This window comes from Anguilla anguilla, chromosome 16, assembly GCF_013347855.1.
Source record: "Anguilla anguilla isolate fAngAng1 chromosome 16, fAngAng1.pri, whole genome shotgun sequence".
Taxonomy (NCBI): domain Eukaryota; kingdom Metazoa; phylum Chordata; class Actinopteri; order Anguilliformes; family Anguillidae; genus Anguilla; species Anguilla anguilla.
The window spans coordinates 529,137-550,771 of record NC_049216.1 but is presented as its reverse complement, the minus strand read 5'-3'; the positions used below and the strand labels follow the sequence as shown (position 1 = coordinate 550,771).

Sequence of the window (21,635 nt, the reverse complement as noted above, 5' to 3'; positions counted from 1 at the left end):
ATCTGAATCTCCAGGATCACTGACACCATCACCATACATTCATCACAGAGCCACCACATGCTCACAACAAACAAGGGCAGACCATGTTGAGAAGCACAGCAGAACATGGAGAAAAAGTGGCAGAATATGCTAACTGCACAAGGGCAGAGGGGGTCCCGATTAGTACATTCACAAATCAGCTCTGCACAAAGATATCAACACTGCACAAAGATATCAGCTCTGCACAAATATATCAGTACTGCACAAATATATCAGCACTGCATAAATATATCAGCACAGCACAAAGATATCAGCACTGCACAAAGATATCAACACTGCACAAAGATATCAGCACTGCACAAAGATATCAACACTGCACAAATATATCAGCACTGCACAAAGATATGAGCACTGCACAAAAATCTCAGCACTGCACAAAGATATCAACACTGCACAACAATATCTGCACTTCACAAAGATATCAGCATAGCACAAAGATAACAGCACTGCACAATGATATCAGCACTGCACAAAGATATTAACACTGCACAAAGTTATCAGCACTGCACAAAGATATCAGCACTGCATAAATATATCAGCAAAGCACAAAGATGTCAGCACTGCACAAAGATATCAACACTGCACAAAAACATCAGCACTGCACAAAGTTATCAGCACTGCACAAAGATATCAACACTGCATGAAGATATCAGCACAGCACAAAGATATCAACACTGCACAAAGTTATCAGCACTGCACAAAGATATCAACACTGCACAGAGATATCAACACTGCACAAATATATCAGCACTGCACAAAGATATGAGCACTGCACAAAAATCTCAGCACTGCACAAAGATATCAACACTGCACAACAATATCTGCACTTCACAAAGATATCAGCATAGCACAAAGATATCAGCACTGCACAATGATATCAGCACTGCACAAAGATATCAACACTGCACAAAGATATCAGCACTTCACAAAGATATCAGCACTGCATAAAGATATCAGCAAAGCACAAAGATATCAACACTGCACAAAAACATCAGCACTGCACAAAGTTATCAGCACTGCACAAAGATATCAACACTGCATGAAGATATGAGCACTGCACAAAGATATGAACACTGCACAAAGATATCAACACTGCAGAAGCTGATAGCAGCACTTTACACAGTGATGTCACTGAGGGCCTTCATTGTATTTATCAGTATTAACATTTTTTCAAAGAAGGGAATTGTCTAAAATGTACTTCTCTTCTAGTTTATGGAATTGGATAAATGCAATTGTTCCTGTCTATACAGTACATAGCAGAAACATCTTTCATGTAACATCTTCCATGTTATATATTGTATGGACAAGTCATTTGTTTTTTCTTTCTTTTTTCCTTCTGTTTGTGCGGCCCCCAAAACAAGTAGCTGTGTCTTATTATACAGCTAATGGGGATCCAAATAAAATAAACAAAATAAACAATGGGTAAAGCTAACACCAATACATGATACCGAAAACAACAGGAGGACTCAAATCCCTGGAAGTACGCTGAACTGAACTGTTCTTAATGTGTCCAATCAGCTGCTGAAAAGGGAGGGATGCAACAAGATTTGTTTTTTTTTAATTTATTTAGTTTTGTTTAAAATCATGTCCATTTTATACCAAAATAATGATTTTTATCTAGATGTAGAATTGTAGTGAGGAAACCTGCATCAACATCATATGCTAAATCATCACCATCACCACATTCACACACACTCTGCATCCAGTTGGTTTACACACCTGGAGCACCAGTCCCTGAGGGCGTAGCTGAAAGGAGATGTCCTGTGAAAGAGTGTCACATCATCAACCCAAAGGAGGACCCGAATTTCACACAGTCTGAGTGCACAGCCACCAGTGAGGAACTGTCTGTCTGAGTAGTGACCAGTAAGGACCTGTCTGTCTGATGTGACCAGTGAGGACCTGTCTGATTAGTGACTAGTGAGGACCTGTCTGTCTGAGTAGTGACCAGTAAGGACCTGTCTGTCTCAGTAGTGACCAGTGAGGACCTGTCTGTCTGATGTGACCAGTGATGACCTGTCTGTCTGATTGGTGAACAATGAGGACCTGTCCATTTGAGTAGTGACCAGCAAGGACCTGTCTGTCAGAGTAGTGACCAGTAAGGACCTGTCTGTCTGATGTGACCAGTAATGATCTGTCTGTCTCAGTAGCGACCAATGAGGACCTATCTGTCTGATGTGACCAGTAATAATCTGTCTGTCTCAGTAGCGACCAATGAGGACCTGTCTGTCTGATGTGACCCGTGAGGACCTGTCTATCTGAGTAGTGACTAGGGAGGACCTGTCTGTCTCAGCAGTGACCAGCGAGGCCCTGTCTGTCTCAGTAGTGACCAGTAAGGACCTGTCTGTCTGAGTAGTGACCACTAAGGACCTGTCTGTCAGAGCAGTGACCAATGAGGACCTGTGAGGACCTGTCTGCCTGATTAGTGACTAGTGAGGACCTGTCTGTCTCAGTTAATAACCAGTAAGGACCTGTCTGTCTGAGTAGTGACCAATAAGGACCTGTATGTCTCAGTAGTGACCAGTAAGGACCTGTCTGTCTGAGGAGTGACCAGTGAGGACCTGTCTGTCTCAGTAGTGACCAGTGAGGACCTGTCTGTCTGAGTAGTGACCAGTAAGGACCTGTATGTCTCAGTAGTGAGCAGTAAGGATCTGTCTGTCTGAGGAGTGACCAGTGAGGACCTGTCTGTCTGAGTAGTGACCAGTGAGGACCTGTCTGTCTCAGCAGTGACCAGTAAGGACCTGTCTGTCTCAGTAGTGACCAGTAAGGACCTGTCTGTCTCAGTAGTGACCACTAAGGACCTGTCTGTCTGATTAGTGACCAGTGAGGACCTGTCTGTCTGATGTGACCAGCAAGGACCTGTCTGTCTCAGTAGTAACCAATGAGGAGCTGTCTATCTGCTAATTTTCCAGTGAGGACTACTCAGCTAACACAATAACTGAAGACCATCAGTTTAGGTGAGCTGCACCAGTCAGTGCTGAACATTCCTATAAGAGTAAAGGAATGCTCAGGAAAAACAGTAGCAGGTTTTCAAATGTTCCTGAAAAATGTGAGATTTGGTCAAGAAAGGAAGCATCCTCCAAACCAACAATGGGTGAAAATGTGTCTGGCAGTCCATTTGAAACTAAAGAGAAATAAAACTGTCTCAGCAGTGACCAGCGAGGCCCTGTCTGCCTGAGTAGTGACCAGTAAGGACCTGTCTGTCTGAGTAGTGACCAGTAAGGACCTGTCTGTCTCAGTAGTGACCAGTGAGGACCTGTCTGTCAGAGTAGTGACCAGTAAGGACCTGTCTGTCTGAGCAGTGACCAATGAGGATCTGTCCATTTGAGTAGTGACCAGTAATAACCTGTCTGCCTGATTAGTGACTAGTGAGGACCTGTCTGTCTCAGGTAATGACCAGTAAGGACCTGTCTGTCTGAGTAGTGACCAATAAGGACCTGTATGTCTCAGTAGTGACCAGTAAGGACCTGTCTGTCTGAGGAGTGACCAGTGAGGACCTGTCTGTCTCAGTAGTGACCAGTGAGGACCTGTCTGTCTGACTAGTGACCAGTGAGGACCTGTCTGTCTAAGTTAGTGACCATCAAGGACCTGTCTGTCAGAGTAGTGACCAGTAAGGACCTGTATGTCTCAGTAGTGACCAGTAAGGATCTGTATGTCTCAGTAGTGACCAGTAAGGATCTGTCTGTCTGAGGAGTGACCAGTGAGGACCTGTCTGTCTGAGTAGTGACCAGTGAGGACCTATCTGTCTCAGTAGTGACCAGTAAGGACCTGTCTGTCTCAGTAGTGACCAGTAAGGACCTGTCTGTCTCAGTAGTGACCACTAAGGACCTGTCTGTCTGATTAGTGACCAGTGAGGACCTGTCTGTCTCAGTAGTGACCAGTGAGGACCTGTCTGTCTGACTAGTGACCAGTGAGGACCTGTCTGTCTAAGTTAGTGACCATCAAGGACCTGTCTGTCAGAGTAGTGACCAGTAAGGACCTGTATGTCTCAGTAGTGACCAGTAAGGATCTGTATGTCTCAGTAGTGACCAGTAAGGACCTGTCTGTCTGATGTGACCAGCAAGGACCTGTCTGTCTCAGTAGTAACCAATGAGGAGCTGTCTATCTGCTAATTTTCCAGTGAGGACTACTCAGCTAACACAATAACTGAAGACCATCAGTTTAGGTGAGCTGCACCGGTCAGTGCTGAACATTCCTATAAGAGTAAAGGAATGCTCAGGAAAAACAGTAGCAGGTTTTCAAATGTTCCTGAAAAATGTGAGATTTGGTCAAGAAAGGAAGCATCCTCCAAACCAACAATGGGTGAAGATGTGTCTGGCAGTCCATTTGAAACTAAAGAGAAATAAAACTGTCTCAGCAGTGACCAGCGAGGCCCTGTCTGCCTGAGTAGTGACCAGTAAGGACCTGTCTGTCTGAGTAGTGACCAGTAAGGACCTGTCTGTCTCAGTAGTGACCAGTGAGGACCTGTCTGTCAGAGTAGTGACCAGTAAGGACCTGTCTGTCTGAGCAGTGACCAATGAGGATCTGTCCATTTGAGTAGTGACCAGTAATAACCTGTCTGCCTGATTAGTGACTAGTGAGGACCTGTCTGTCTCAGGTAATGACCAGTAAGGACCTGTCTGTCTGAGTAGTGACCAATAAGGACCTGTATGTCTCAGTAGTGACCAGTAAGGACCTGTCTGTCTGAGGAGTGACCAGTGAGGACCTGTCTGTCTCAGTAGTGACCAGTGAGGACCTGTCTGTCTGACTAGTGACCAGTGAGGACCTGTCTGTCTAAGTTAGTGACCATCAAGGATCTGTCTGTCAGAGTAGTGACCAGTAAGGACCTGTATGTCTCAGTAGTGACCAGTAAGGATCTGTCTGTCTGAGGAGTGACCAGTGAGGACCCGTCTGTCTCAGTAGTGACCAATGAGGACCTGTCTGTCTGAGTAGTGACCAGTGAGGACCTGTCTGTCTCAGTAGTGACCAGTAAGGACCTGTCTGTCTCAGTAGTGACCACTAAGGACCTGTCGGTCTGATTAGTGACCAGTGAGGACCTGTCTGTCTGATGTGACCAGCAAGGACCTGTCTGTCTCAGTAGTAACCAATGAGGAGCTGTCTATCTGCTAATTTCCCAGTGAGGACTACTCAGCTAACACAGTAACTGAAGACCATCAGTTTAGGTGAGCTGCACCGGTCAGTGCTGAACATTCCTATAAGAGTAAAGGAATGCTCAGGAAAAACAGTAGCAGGTTTTCAAATGTTCCTGAAAAATGTGAGATTTGGTCAAGAAAGGATGCATCCTCCAAACCAACAATGGGTGAAGATGTGTCTGGCAGTCCATTTGAAACTAAAGAGAAATAAAACTGTCTCAGCAGTGACCAGCGAGGCCCTGTCTGCCTGAGTAGTGACCAGTAAGGACCTGTCTGTCTGAGTAGTGACCAGTAAGGACCTGTCTGTCTCAGTAGTGACCAGTGAGGACCTGTCTGTCAGAGTAGTGACCAGTAAGGACCTGTCTGTCTGAGCAGTGACCAATGAGGATCTGTCCATTTGAGTAGTGACCAGTAATAACCTGTCTGCCTGATTAGTGACTAGTGAGGACCTGTCTGTCTCAGGTAATGACCAGTAAGGACCTGTCTGTCTGAGTAGTGACCAATAAGGACCTGTATGTCTCAGTAGTGACCAGTAAGGACCTGTCTGTCTGAGTAGTGACCAGTGAGGACCTGTCTGTCTCAGTAGTGACCAGTGAGGACCTGTCTGTCTGACTAGTGACCAGTGAGGACCTGTCTGTCTAAGTTAGTGACCATCAAGGATCTGTCTGTCAGAGTAGTGACCAGTAAGGACCTGTATGTCTCAGTAGTGACCAGTAAGGATCTGTCTGTCTGAGGAGTGACCAGTGAGGACCCGTCTGTCTCAGTAGTGACCAATGAGGACCTGTCTGTCTGAGTAGTGACCAGTGAGGACCTGTCTGTCTCAGTAGTGACCAGTAAGGACCTGTCTGTCTCAGTAGTGACCACTAAGGACCTGTCGGTCTGATTAGTGACCAGTGAGGACCTGTCTGTCTGATGTGACCAGCAAGGACCTGTCTGTCTCAGTAGTAACCAATGAGGAGCTGTCTATCTGCTAATTTCCCAGTGAGGACTACTCAGCTAACACAGTAACTGAAGACCATCAGTTTAGGTGAGCTGCACCGGTCAGTGCTGAACATTCCTATAAGAGTAAAGGAATGCTCAGGAAAAACAGTAGCAGGTTTTCAAATGTTCCTGAAAAATGTGAGATTTGGTCAAGAAAGGATGCATCCTCCAAACCAACAATGGGTGAAGATGTGTCTGGCAGTCCATTTGAAACTAAAGAGAAATAAAAGGATTGGCTGATGGCACAGCTTTTTAGCAGCTTGGGCCTTACAACCATGAATTTCATGCACTATTTAATCCATTTTACATTCTATTAGACAACGGGGGAGGAGAACACACACTGAGCTGAGGTCAATGGAGAAATGGAAAAACACCATACCCCCCAACAGCCACCCCCCAACCCAGCCTGGGGATGTAGGGGTTAGCCATTACAGTCTAAGGCTGTCAAAAATGAAATTGAGTTTGAATATTAGCTTTTGTAATTAGTTAGCGTTCAAATATATTCAAATACAATTTGCCTATAATTCACTAAAATAAGATGCTTATTGTCAGGCGCAATATGCATCTGACGCTCCCTCTAAACTGGTCTGCACGTTATTTTCCACAAGCGGGCAGTAGAATACAGGACATCGGTGAACTTTCCTACTAGGTTACTACATCTGGGACCTCATTTATAAAACATATTTTAGATCAACTGTGTGGCGCGTACGTAGAAAATCACATCAAAGTAGTGATTTATAAAATTTCAACATGACTCGATTTGACCGTGGAAACGGTTGTGGCTCTACGTCAGGTCTTCACTAGATGTAGGCTATGCACGCAAGTTTTAAAAATGAGCCCCCTGCAGTTTCTATAGCCTAATGTGCAAATGAATAAAGCACTTTCTCGTGGATGTAATGTGTCACAACTCAGTGTTTATTAATCACAATAATAGAAAAATGATTGTTTATAGGAAATCCCTGTTTATTTCTTAACACAAAAAACTATTTAAACTATTCAAAATGCATGTAGCCTAAAACAACATTAATTACTTACTCTGTTTAGTTTGTTTAACTTCCTTCATCATCCATTTTAATCAAAATCTTCAGATCAGAAAGGAAACATAGCCTGCCATGGGAACATTATTTAGCCTAAATTGTGAGCTGATCAGTAACGTTAAGATTTTTGAATAGTTTCTAACTTCTAATATTTTTTGACAGCCCTATTACAGTCTTACTGTCTGTCTGGACTCTTTCTCTTTCTCTCTCTCTCCTGCTCTTTCGCTCACACACTCTCTCTTCTCGTCCTTACCTCCTGTAGCCTCTCAATGTGAGAGCGGCATGTTTCCAGGTCACTGTCTCCCGGGACGACGATAAGGCCCAATGGGATTGCTGGGAAACAGAATTATGTTAGTGCGCAGCAGTGCCCTTACCCGGTGATCCTGAATAAAACTTCCTGCTGGACGTTTTACAGATATGTACGCTGCAGATCTAAAGAAAGAGACTACTGATTATGTGTAAAATCCCTTAATCAAATATCCAGCAAGAGGTGTAGGGAAAATCTGCAGTGCACAGAACAACAACAAATGACTTGAAAACAACCATTTAAACCTCACTGAAAAATCTGAGAGACTAATGACACCTGAGCATGAGAACTAATGGCAGCTGTTTAAAAATCAGGAGGATGCAAACTAGGAAAAGACCTTCTGAAAACAGCCCTGGTCCTTGTAAGGGTAACAGGAAGATGCATGGAGCTGTAGCTGAATGAGCTTTGAGTGCCTGTCCATCAGACTGGCAGTCACTGGCTACTGTCACTCAGCAACTCACCACGGGACAATTAATGATCTGATACTTTCAGTACCAGTATCTTCTGTGGGGACTGAAACTCTGTCATTCAGGGACACCTTTCAGCTAAATATGCAGTGTACCTTATATCAGGAAATGAGCAGCCCTGGAGAATGAATCATGGGTGGACAGAGTTTAGACTGGTGTATTAAAATCACCATCTGAAGAATTCCAGAATTGTCCAGTCACACTGGAGGCCGATGTATTCACCTAAGAATGCACTGTTGCCTAGCAACGGCAAAACAGGCAGCTCAAATTCAATTTGGCTTCTCTCACTCCCCTCCTCTTTCTCTGTCTCTTCTTTTTATTCTTTTGCTGTTCTTTTAGAGGAGTAGCAATGTTATCTAAGACTTCAAAGGGTATCCATCAACGAAGGCAACAGCATAACAGGCACCTTATGACACATATCATATCATATCTCAAGCTGCATTTTTCAGGAGATTTGGACAGGACGGAATCTCATTGATTGTTTTGCGATTGAATTTGGGATTGGAATTAATGGACCATCTTATTTGATCCCCATCGATGATTCACAAAGGATAACCAATGCTGAACCAAGCACACTTTAAATTAGCCCAGCACTGCAGTGCTCTGGTACCTAATGAGGAATTATCACTGTCATACGGACCTTTATATCTTTACTTGGCAATGCCTTAAAATACATGTTATCCATTGAGACAGTTGGGTGCATACAGCTGAGGTCAAAAGTTTACATACACAGAAGCTAAAGATATTCTAACTCAGTTTTTCTCAACTCTGCACATTTCATGTTACTGTACATTTCTTTTGGCAAGTCAATTAGGGCATCTACTTTGTTTACATCTGATGTAATGTTCAAACAATCTATTAGAGACAGATTTATTTCAGCTTTAATTCACTATATCAGAATTTCAGTGGGTCAAAAGTTTACATACACCAAGTTGACTGTCTCTTTAAACAGTCTGGAAGATTACATAAATTGATGTAATGACTTTTTAGAAGCTTCTGATTGGCCAATTGTCATAATTAGGAGTTAATTGGCACCCGTGGCTGTATTTAAGGGCCAACCTTTTTTGCCCTTGATATCATGAGAAAATCCAAGCAACTCAGCCAAGACCTCAGGAAAAAAATTGTGAACCTCCACAAGTCCGGTTCCTCCTTAGGAGCAATTTCCAAATAACTGAAGGTACCATGAGCATCTGTACAAACAATTTTATGCAAATACAAAAATATTGGAACCACACAGACACTGCATCGTTCCGGAAGAAGACATAAATGAACTCCCAGGGCTGAACAAACTTTGATCCAAAAGGTTAAAATGAACCCCAAGAAAACAACAAAGGAACCGGTGAAGGAGTTGGAGGCATCAGGTACCAGAGTATCTACATCCACCATTAAGAGAATCCTACATCGCCATGGCCTGAAAGGCTGTTGCGCAAGGAAAAAACCCCTACTCCAAGACTTGCATAAAAAAGCCAGAATGAATTTTGCAGGTGATCACAAGGACAAAGACTTAGCCATTTGGAGGAGTGTTCTCTGGTCAGATGAAACAAAAATTTAACTGTCAGGCCATAATGATCAGTGCTATGTATGGAGGGAACTGGCTAACTGAAGCTAAGCAGCCATACCACCCTGTACCCTTCTAATGTTAAACTGCTGAAGCTAAGCAGCCATACCACTCTGTACCCTTCTCATGGCTAACTGCTGAAGCTAAGCAGCCATACCAGCCCGTACCCTTCTAATGTTAAACTACTGACGCTAAGCGCCCATACTGCCCTGTACCCTTCTCATGGCTAACTGCTGAAGCTAAGAAGCCATACCACCCTGTACCCCTTTCATGTCTAACTGCTGAAGCTAAGCAGCCATACCACCCTGTACCCTTTTCATGTTTAACTGCTGAAGCTAAGCAGCCATATCATCCTGTACCCTTTTCATGTCAAACTGCTGAAGCTAAGCAGCCATATCATCCTGTACCCTTTTCATGTCAAACTGCTGAAGCTAAGCAGCCATACCAGCCTGTACCCTTTTCATGTCAAACTGCTGAAGCTAAGCAGCCATACCAGCCTGTACCCTTTTCATGTCAAACTGCTGAAGCTAAGCAGCCATATCATCCTGTACCCTTTTCATGTCAAACTGCTGAAGCTAAGGAGCCATACCAGCCTGTACCCTTTTCATGTCAAACTGCTGAAGCTAAGCAGCCATACCAGCCTGTACCCCTTTCATGTCAAACTGCTGAAGCTAAGCAGCCATACCAGCCTGTACCCTTCTCATTCATAAACTGTTGAAGCTTAGCAGGAGTGCGCTTCAAGAGTACTTGTTAGTGGTTTGGATGGGAAATAACCTGGTGGAAGAGTACAGGTGTGGGGGTGTCCTGGTGTTTAAGGACTCAGAGGGAGTGTCTGTGGGGTCAGGGGGAGTGTCCGTGGGGTCAGGGGGTGTGTCTCTGGGGACAGGGGGAGTGTCCGTGGGGTCAGGGGGTGTGTAGGGGGAGGGTCCGTGGGGTCAGAGGAAGTGTCTGTGGGGTCGGGGGGTGTGTCTCTGGGGTCTGGGGGAGTGTCTCTGGGGTCAGGGGGAGGGTCCATGGGGTAAGGGGGAGTGTCTCTGGGGTCAGGGGGAGGGTCCGTGGGGTCAGGGGAGTGTCTCTGGGGTCAGGGGGAGGGTTTGTGGGGTAAGGGGGAGTGTCTCTGGGGTCAGGGGGAGGGTCCGTGGGGTCAGGGGGTGTGTCTCTGGGGTCTGGGTGAGGGTCCGTGGGGTCAGGGGGAGTGTCTCTGGGGTCAGGGGGAGGGTCCGTGGGGTCAGGGGGAGTGTCCGTGGGGTCAGAGGGTGTGTCTCTGGGGTCAGGGGGAGTGTCTCTGGGGTCAGGGGAAGTGTCCGTAGGGTCAGGGGGTGTGTCTCTGGGGTCTGGGGGAGTGTCTCTGGGGTCAGGGGAAGTGTCCGTGGGGTCGGGGGGCGTGTCTCTGGGGTCAGGGGAAGTGTCTGTGGGGTCGGGGGGCGTGTCAGAGTGTGGATACTCACAGGCCTCCCTCAGCTTCTCCTTGCGGTAGTGCAGGGCCTCGTAGTCGTGCATGCTGATGCGGCTGACGCGGATCCGAAGCCTCTCAGGATTGGGCTGCTGGCTGTGGGGACGCAGACAGCCATTATCATGCAGGGAAGACCCCGTGGCCCAGAGCAGTGGCTCTGCTGCTGAGCGCTCTCTCCAGCTACCAACCGTCAGAGCGCACAAGCTCCTGATTTGGGTGTGTTTATGACATACAAACGTCCTCCGCTTCTAGTTCAGACATTTAGGCTCTGAACATCAGTATTTTCAGATGAATCTGAAAAAATCACTTCCCCGGGGACTGCTAGAAGCCTGCTGACCAGAAGCTTCTAGAGAAAGATGCACCAGTGGTCAAGCATGATTCACTTTCTTGTCAGTATAGCTGGGAACTGATCTTTAACTGACCTTTCAGTTGGTCTGAATAAACCTGAGAAATGACATTTCAGAATGTTTCATGACATGGAGGGAATTTTATTAATAATACTGTTTATATTGAATGTTATTCATTTTCATTGAATGGTTATATTTTTTTAACTTACTTTGACTTACTGAACTGTGTCTGTCATTTGTAGACTATGAAGTATGTACAAAGTCAGACTAAAACTTTGGTATTTATCCTGGATTTTGAATCAGAGCAAAAATGCTGGTTTAAGAGTGTTTAATTTTCATTTCTGCAGATGTGTTGAAAGGGATATAATTTTGTAGGATTAGCCAGAAGAGATCTTAAATAAAACAGACTGCGATAAACGAAAGCATTTTAAAACATCGGGGCACATATGGTAACCTCAACATCTGATCAGAACATTTATGGTGCTGGTGCTTTATGCAAAATCCTCTGCTGACACTGCACCTCAGCTCAAGGTGGTTTCTGCTTCATTTAGCACAGGAAGAATGGCCTTCACAGCACATCACACAAGGAACTCCAGGCCCTGCTGAAGAGAACCTGCAGTGACCTCTGAATGACCTACAACAACCCCAGAGACTCTGTGTCTGTCTGCAAACTCAGAGAACCTGCGTCTGTCTGCAAACCCAGAGACCCTGCGTCTGTCTGCAAACCCAAAGACCCTGCGTCTGTCCGCAAACCCAGCGACCCTGTGTCTGTGTGCAAACCCAGAGACCCTGCGTCTGTCCGCATACCTAGAGACCCACCGTCTGTCTGCAAACCCAGAAACCCTGCGTCTGTCTGCAAACCCAGGGACCCTGTGTCTGTCCGCAAACCCAGAGACCCTGTGTCTGTCCGCAAACCCAGAGACCCTGCACCAGGGACCCTGTGTCTGTCTGCAAACCCAGAGACCCTGCGTCTGTCTGCAAACCCAGGGACCCTGTGTCTGTCTGCAAACCCAGAGACCCTGCACCAGGGACCCTGTGTCTGTCTGCAAACCCAGAGACCCTGTGCCAGGGACCCTGTGTCTGTCTGCAAACCCAGAGACCCTGTGTCTGTCAGCCAGCCCAGAAACCCTGTGTCCGTCACCCAGCACAGAGACCCTGTGTCTGTCTGCAAACCCAGAGACCCTGCACCACTCAGCCAGCTCAGAGACCCTGCGTCTGTCTGCAAACCCAGAGACCCTGTGTTCATCACCCAGCACAGAGACCCCGTGTATGTCAGCCAGCCCAGAGACCCTGCGTCAGTGTCCACATCTGTGGAGCCAATCAAGGCCTTATAACATGGATAACAACTACCAGGGACATATATATGGCTCTTCAAATTACCAGCAAATACGCATTTAAAGGTATTCTAAGTGATCTGCCGGCAAGCTGCACATTCTAAATGCTCTTTAAAGCATTTAAAGGTAGTGTAGTATAATAGGTAAGGAGCTAGTCTTGTAACCTAAAGGTCACAGGTTCAATTTCCAGGTAGGACAATACAATTGTACCCTTGAGCAAGGTATTTAACCTGCATTGCTTCAGTATATATCCAGCTGTATAAATTAATGCAAGGTAAATGGTGTGTAAAAATTTCTGAAAGTCGCTCCGCATAAGAGCGTCTGCTAAATGCCTATAACGTAATGTAATGTAAATGTTTGTTAACATATCTGTTGATAAACTGCACTTTTTAAATGCTTGCTAAAGTATTTGTCAGTAACAGGCACATTTGAAATGTTTTTGTAAAGAATTTGTCAGCCACCTGAAGTTGAACCTCATTAGGAATTGAAAGAATCCAGAATTTCTGACAATTATAATCAAGTTATACATAGGACTGAGAAGAAGGATTTATTTTACTATGATTACTGCAATCATTTATGGATCAGTGCACGTATAATTGAGACAGAGATGTTGGGTTGGGTGAGACAGAGACAGAGACAGAGGTATTGGGTTGGGTTGGGTGAGACACAGGCAGGGGTGTTGGGTTATACAGCAGGGGTCTTTGGGTTGCGTGGGACAGAGGAAGGGGTGTTGGGTTATGGGTGAGACGTGGTAAATAATCATGTATCACATAATGGCGGTTAATGAGCCATCTCTACCCACAAAGCACTGGGGCTAAAGAGTCAGCCAAGGTCATCTCCATGGCCTCAGACAATAAAAACAAAATGGACATAAGGACTCTTCTGCCTGACACTGCCTGCAGAAATATTCAGTTTTCTTTGTACATTTTTAGATTTGATATTCAATTTTAATTGTAATATTAATATCTTAGCAAATTACACTCACAACACAGCAGTCACAGGGATTGGCATTCTCACCCAGTGTGCTACAACTAATAAGCTATTATGAGTGCAGTCCACAAGCGATCCAGAGGTTTAAGTAGGGGTAAGGTCTTCATTAAGGTCTTCATTGCAATAAATCTTAGAATATGTACTAAAACCACTGACTTCAAGCAAAGATTTCTCGCCAATAATTTAAAAATATGGTATAAGAAGAAACTGCAGCTGTAAATAAAACTCAGCATTCAGACATGGGGTGGTTGATTGCTAATACTTAATCTTTATCAGGTGGCATACTAAAGATTAGTCTTCTTAGAAAATCTTTCTGGTCATTTCCATAAGTAATCTTTTCCCTTTCCCTGTTGACACAAAACTAGTTTAGATAAACGTTAGAGACTGCGCTGAAAAGGTAAGCGTTAATTTAATTTGAGGAGGCAGGAAGATAAGTCACCTGCCCGCGTGCTACGAGACGTGGCCACTTGCGCTGTCGTCGAACGCTGCCTGATTTAGTTTCTGAAGAAAAATGGATCAACGCCAAAAGGCTGTGCACCAGCTCTGAAGAGAACCGAAGCGTTGGCTTTTCCCCGTCCGCAGGGACCGGGCTATCGGCTTTTCACGGCTTTGTCAGCACTTTGAGGGCTGCGGGAATAATAAGTTAATAAACTGGCTTGTCTGTGCCGTCAGTCACACACCTGCGCACCACTTAAGTCACTCTGCAAGAAACTGCACTCTGACCTTGGCTCTGGATAAGGGTCGTATTGAGATAGAGAAAAGCACAGCACTCTGACCTTGGCTCTGGATAAGGGTCATATTTACTCAGAGAAAAGCACTGCACTCTGACCTTGGCTCTGGATAAGGGTCATATTTACTCAGAGAAAAGCACTGCACTCTGACCTTGGCTCTGGATAAGGGTCGTATTGAGACAGAGAAAAGCACTGCACTCTGACCTTGGCTCTGGATAAGGGTCGTATTGACACGGAGAAAAGCACTGCACTCTGACCTTGGCTCTGGATAAGGGTCTGTGGTGTGGGGATGGCTGGTTTAAGCAGCCACACCTGCCCTGGGTCAAGCTAATTAGACCTGGCCAATTGGATAATTGGTTAAGAATTAGATGATTGGCCAGGCTAATTGGGCCCAGGAACAGGAGTGGCTGCACCTGTGCGTAGTGAGGTAATCACTGCGCACAGGTTAAATCTGCCATCCCCACTCACACGGGAAGCTTCGGTCATGACTGCGTTACATCTGCTCACTTTGGCTGTAACATCTTGCCAAACCCTTGCAAATAAATCTGGACTGTTGGAACATCATCTCCCTGTGTCTCTGTGCTGGAGGGCCCCGTGGAAAGGGGAGGGAGGGGCTGGGTGGGGCAGGGAGAGATGGGGTGGGGCTGGGCCAGCGGGGCAGGGTGGGGCAGGATGGGCAGGGCAGGGAGGGGCAGGATGGGGAATGATGGGCGAGGCAGAGTGGGGCAGGATGGGGCAGGATGGACAAGGCAGGATGAGGCAGGATGGCGGAGGCAGGATGGGGCAGGACGGGGTGGGGCAGGGAGGGGCAAGTCGGGGCCGGGCCAGCGGGGCAGGGTGGGGCAGGACGGGGTGGGGCAGGATGGGCGAGATTGGGTGGGGCAGGGCGGGGTGGGGCAGGAAGAGGCAGGGTAGGATGGGGTAGGGCAGGGCTGGACGAGGTAGGGCCGGGCGGGACGGGGTGGGGCCGGGCCGGCAGGGCAGGGTGGGGCAGGATGGGGCAGGGTGGGACGGGACGGGGCAGGGCAGGGCTGGACGAGGCAAGGCATTCTCTTACTCATTGAGCAGGGGGATGGAGGTTCTCCTCTTGGTCTTCTGGACCATGTTGGCCTGGTTTCTCAGGGAGATGCTGATGACAGAGGGGGCCAGCTTGCAGGGCTCCCCGTCCACCTGCATGGGGATGGGCTTGTAAGTGGTCAGGGTGACCTCCCGGCACTGGTTCAACCGCTCGCCATGACCTCCAACCTGCAGCGTGGCCTACGTGAAAGACAACACAGACGGGGGGTCACCTGTGCACGAACCAAGCAACAGCCACAGTTGAATATACTGCAATATACTGCTATATATATATATATATATATATATATATACTCTTCTGAAAATATAATGATAAATATATTTCACAGCCAGGGTATACTGGATTTTAATATGTTTAACTTCAATATATTTTCAGTATATTCCATTTGCGCAAGGAACACCTTTCTCATTGAGCATTGGTCTTTCACGTAGATCACACAATAACAGCAATTTGAAAGGCCAGACAACGCGTTTTAAATAAAAATAGTCCTTCTACCCCATTATGACATTATAAATCTGATTGGAAAGCTCTGTCTGACTCATTACATTACATATAACCCAGACACTGGCTCCATATTCTTGACACTGAAGGAACTGCCTTCCTTTCAATGACGATGAAATGAGGCCTCTTCTGAAAAGTAATTAAGGGTCATGGCTAAGGACAATACAATGTCAACAGCCAAGCAAGAGCACCAGAGAATGCAGCACCTACCCAGAGTCTTCTGAAGTTCAGAAAAGCAAAGGATGGAAGGAAACTATGAGCCTATGAAGTATCTAATTTCATTTTCAGAATCTGTGCTGATCCTCCTTAAGAATGGTGCTAAACACACTGCAGTCTGCTACTATGTAGAATCCAGTCTGCTAACCACTATGATTACCAACATAAACACATCATATGCAAACAGTGCTGTCAAAAGTGATGTAAAAAGGTGAACACAAAAAGTCAAAGTAATATTTTCATGACCTGAAAAGAAAAACAGGCTGTTTATGGTATTAAACAGAGAGAAAGTAAGGAAAAATGAAATAAACTGAAACCTTTTTTAAGATTTGTTGTAGAATCTGAGCTGGTTCATAAAATCAGTGACACAAACCTGCTGGTGCAAATATTTATATACTTTATTTTCTGAGCTGACCCCTGCAGTTCTGTGTGTGCATTAGAATCACAGTAGACCATAGAAAATGATAATCCAAAATTGATGTCTTTGTTACAAACTCCCATAAAGGTTATGACCAGATCAACACTTTTTCAGACATTCATCTGCATTGGAAAAAGGAACAATAACACACACACACACACAGTGTAAAGCAAATATTGGGATTTTTCCATAAAACATCAAATTACAGGCATTTAGCAAACACTTTTATCCAGCACAACATTCTACATAACAGATTTTATAAAATATTTAAATAGAAAAATAAAAATAAAGAGGTTCAGCACAAATAAGATGGTTCAGTTTTTCTCCATTTCTTTTTGAATGACCGAAATTAGAGATCAAACCCAAAGAACAAAAAAAAGGAGTTTAGGTTGGAAAAACTGCACTGGAAATTATTTTTTCCAGTGGTCTTTGTACGTCAGGAAGTTGCTTGTACGATCCAAAAAGTTAGTTCTGGCTTTATGCTATAAATAAAAGCTAATATTAAAGGGCTAAAATGCCGAAAGGATCATGGAACCACTTTACTTCCCATCCTTAGTTAATTGTAACTCTGTTAGGTTCATCCACAGGCAGTGCACTACTATCTTCCAGCATCGATACTAAACATAGAAGAATGCTGAGATGTCTGGGGATCCAAATGTATTTCGGATATGAACATGCACCATGGTGGTTAGGGTGTGGGTTCCTGGGAAGGAGTCAATCATCAGCCGCAGGTAAGAGCTCCAAGGTCACGCTGAAGGTCAGGGTGAACATCCACAGAGTCTTCTCTCTTGCGGAGGTCCAGGAGTCTCCCGAATCGGAAACCGAATCGACCATGAAAAATGAGGCGGTATCCCCCGTTTGGTGTTGGAGCCTCTGATGCATAGCACCATAGATGTGTCGGTGGGGGCCCATTTGGCGGTACTGATTCAAGCCAAATCAACCTCTTAAAACACAACACTGAAAAACCTGCAAGAACTGATCTCAGATAACAGGAAACTGATCTCATAACAGTAATTAAACCCTTTCTAGATGCTCTAGAGGGTCTCGGGTCGAGACATCACGCTCCTAAACACAGCCCTAGGGCCACACTGAAGTGGCACTCTGCACACAGCCCTAGGGCCACACTGAAGTGGCACTCTGCACACAGCCCGAGGGCCACACTGAAGTGGCACTCTGCACACAGCCCTAGGGCCACACTGAAGTGGCACTCTGAACACAGCCCTAGGGCCACACTGAAGTGGCACTCTGCACACAGCCCTAGGGCCACACTGAAGTGGCACTCTGCACACAGCCCTAGGGCCACACTGAAGTGGCACTCTGCACACAGCCCTAGGGCCACACTGAAGTGGCACTCTGCACACAGCCCGAGGGCCACACTGAAGTGGCACTCTGCACACAGCCCGAGGGCCACACTGAAGTGGCACTCTGCACACAGCCCTAGGGCCACACTGAAGTGGCACTCTGCACATAGCCCTAGGGCCACATTGATGTGGCACTCTGCACACAGCCCTAGGGCCACACTGAAGTGGAACTCTAAACACAGCCCGAGGGCCACACTGAAGTGGAACTCTGCACACAGCCCTAGGGCCACACTGAAGTGGCACTCTGAACACAGCCCTAGGGCCACACTGAAGTGGCACTCTGAACACAGCCCGAGGGCCACACTGAAGTGGCATTCTGCACACAGCCCGAGGGCCACACTGAAGTGGCACTCTGAACACAGCCCTAGGGCCACACTGAAGTGGCACTTTGAACACAGCCCGAGGGCCACACTGAAGTGGCACTCTGCACACAGCCCGAGGGCCACACTGAAGTGGCACTCTGAACACAGCCCGAGGGCCACACTGAAGTGGCACTCTGAACACAGCCCTAGGGCCACACTGAAGTGGCACTCTGATCAGAGGCTTGCAAACACAGTTGTAGGAAATGCATGAGGTGACACTTCTCAGACGCTCTCTAAGACAGTTGTATGAAATGCATGAGGTTACACTTGGTAAATGGTAAATGGACTGCATTTATATAGTGCTTTTATCCAAAGCGCTTTACAATTGATGCCTCGCATTCACCAGAGCAATTAGGGGTTAGGTTTCTTGCTCAGGGACACTTCGACATGCCCAGGGCGGGGGAACCAGCAACACTCCGACTGCCAGACAAGTGCTCTTACCTCCTCAGCTATGTTGCCCCCAGTTCTTAGATGCTCCCTAAGACAGTTGTGTGAAATGTATGAGGTGACAGACACTTACCAGACACTCCCTAAAACTGTTGTAGGAAAGCCATGAGCTGACACTTCTCAGAGGCTCCCTAACACAGCTGGGTGAAATGCAAGACGTGCCACTACTCAGACGCTCCCTAACACAGTTGGGTTAAATGCATGAGGTGAAAGATTCTTACCAGAGAAGTCATGGTGAACCCGATGACCTCGATGCAGCCGTCGTCATGCCTCTGAGGTTCAAAGTCATGGTGCTCGCTGGGATTACCCCAGGGCATGGTGCCAGCACAGTATCTATGGAACACAACAGGGAGGACCTCAACATCCAGTCCATAAATGCAGTCCATTTACCATATAAATGCAGTCCATTTACATCCATTCAGCTAATCACCACACCGGGGGCTGTTTGCTAACGGGACAACAACAAAAAACACAACTGAGCAAAAGCCTGGTCACATGACAGACAACCTGCTAAGCCAATAAGAATTATGTAACTAAAGCTTGGCCTGTGAATATTTAAGAGCAGAATGCCCCACCCAAAAAAGAAAAAAAGATTATACAGGTTGAAGAGATGGTAAGTTCTGTGCAACTCCCTTATCCCTGGTCTAAACAAATCAGCACTTTATGCATAAATATAAGTCTACAGAAATAATGGTGTGATTTAGATATAAATATGATGCTTCAGAAATAACTGTACTGATTTTTATTTCCGAACCCCCTTCTTAATTTCAAAATGACACTTTTTTTTAAATGGTAAGACTTCCTGTCAATCAAAACCAGCAGGACCTGCCCACTAATCGGGTGATCTTTTGCAATCAATTACTTGGCCTTGTTCTGAGCAGCGCCTGGTGGAGTGGGTGGAATCTGTGGGGTGGTAGTTCGCTAATTATGCTCGTTTCAGTACTGTAACATAATATTCAGATAGGAGGGGCAAGGTAATGCATCTACTGACTGTGTGATACAGATGTTCCACTTTGCACTACATAGGTAAAAACACCAAAAAAAAGTTATTAAAAATTTGAGCAAAAGCTTGTGTGCTGGATCAAAATAATCACGCTTTCAATTCTAGTCCCTAGGTAAAGCTACCTTTCCAGTTTTGTCAGTATGCCAAGAGATAGCAATGAAGACCAAGTGCTAACAAGGGACTGTGAGTGGGATGGCTCCGCTAGCTTGCTAGCAAGAAATGGGTTCTCAATTGGAGGTGTTTTTAACTTGCTAACGTAAACTGAATAATGAATAAAAAAGGAAACTTGAGTGCTGGATCAAAACAATGACACTGCCATTTGCTAAGTGTGATATCTTGCAGCTTTTTAATGAGGCACTCCAGACAGCAGACGTGTTTTTTAGTAACGTTATTGTACTGCAAAACTTTTAGGCGGTACAGCACAAATCTCTCTTACGTGCTCGTCTTTCACAGAACTTCCCTAAAACAACCTGTGACCTCACTAATCAATCACATCTGTCTGTATTAAGCTAGAACATTAACCCCTTAAGCTCTATCTATTACACTAAGCATCTAGTTGCAACAAGCTTCCTAGCTTTGGTAAGGAACTGCGAGTGGGGTGGCACGTGGCATTAGCTCCGCTGGCTTGCTAGCTAGGTAGTAAGCAATAGGTTCTTCATCTGAGGTGTTCCTAACTAGCTAATGTCAGCTGAATAATGAATAAAAAGTATTTAAGGAAACTGAATGCTGGATCAAAATAACGGCATTGGCATGTGCTAAGCAATTAGTTAAAACTAGCTTCCTAGCTTCTATCCGCATTCGAAGAGACAGTAATAGGCCCTTTTCACGCTGTGCGCTCCGAGAGCAGAATTAGGCAAAGGCAGTGGAGTCTTACTTCCGGTTCTCTACCGCTCCCATTGAGAAAAGCTAGGCCATGGTGCAATCAAGTCGCAAATGTCACTGTAGTGTCCTGCATTTTTCCAACAACAAGCCAATGCATTCTTATTTAAGTTTCCACGACTTTCCATTGGATGATGGATTCCGAGCTCGCTGGGTTACAGTGATCAGAAGAGACAAGGACGCCACGTTCCCCAGTTATTAATGCTGTTTTTTTGCCAGGTATGTTAAACTGGATTGTATATGTGTTTTAAATGTATTTGTAGCTAGCTAGTTCTGATATCCCAAGCTAGCTAAAGTGGCTACTGTATTTTGCCAAGTAATTTGATATTGTTACCAAAGACAAAATGAGTTCTAGCGATACGTGTAACTGTACTGTGTAGCATTAAAACTATACGATCACAAACTCAATATGTAATATGTAAACTATATGGTCATATTGTGCCCCCTTTTCCTTATGCTGGTGATGAGTGTGGAGCCGGAGACGCGTTACATTATTGTACTGTATACAGTAAACGGCTTGAGGAAGTATGAGAATACAATGTATACATAATTTATTCACTGAAAACAGTAATAACTGCGGAACGTGGCGGCCTCGTCTCTTCTGATTGCTGTAACCCAGCGAGCTCGCAATCCATCATCCGATGAAAAGTCGTGGAAACTTAAATAAGAATGCATTTGGCTTGTTGTTGGAACAATGCGGGGCACTACAGTGACATTTGCGACTTGACTGTGCCATGGTCTAGCTTTTCTCAATGGGAGCGGTAGAGAACCGGAAGTAAGACTCCACTGCCTCTGCCTACTTCCGCTCTCAGAACCCGCAGCGTGAAAAGGGCCTATAAGGGAGACAGCCCTGCTGGCCGGGAACTGTGAGTGGGTTGGCTAGCAGCATTAGCCTTGCTAGTTGGCTAGCTACCAAACAGTAAGTTCTTAATCATTGATGTTCCTAGCTAACCTTATCTTGTTAACATGCTAATGATAATAGTTATGAAAAACAATC

At 45.7% G+C, this 21,635-nt stretch overlaps 1 protein-coding gene across 7 annotated transcripts in view; it reads right to left on the bottom strand.

Moving 5' to 3' along the window:
- The window catches only part of LOC118215376 (diacylglycerol kinase zeta-like), a 140,775-nt gene that overhangs the window by 48,818 nt on the left and 70,322 nt on the right, over positions 1–21,635 (bottom strand). For 5 of the 7 annotated variants that reach the window (XM_035396098.1, XM_035396096.1, XM_035396100.1 and 2 more), the window contains 5 exons: positions 18,978–19,089; positions 15,431–15,630; positions 10,967–11,067; positions 7,440–7,519; positions 1,759–1,800 (listed from right to left, as the gene is read on the bottom strand). In XM_035396098.1, coding sequence (XP_035251989.1) covers positions 1,759–1,800; positions 7,440–7,519; positions 10,967–11,067; positions 15,431–15,630; positions 18,978–19,089 — 535 coding nt within the window. The remainder of the gene's footprint in view (positions 1–1,758; positions 1,801–7,439; positions 7,520–10,966; positions 11,068–15,430; positions 15,631–18,977; positions 19,090–21,635) is intronic. The other 2 variants (XM_035396099.1, XM_035396102.1) reach the window with 1 other exon arrangement.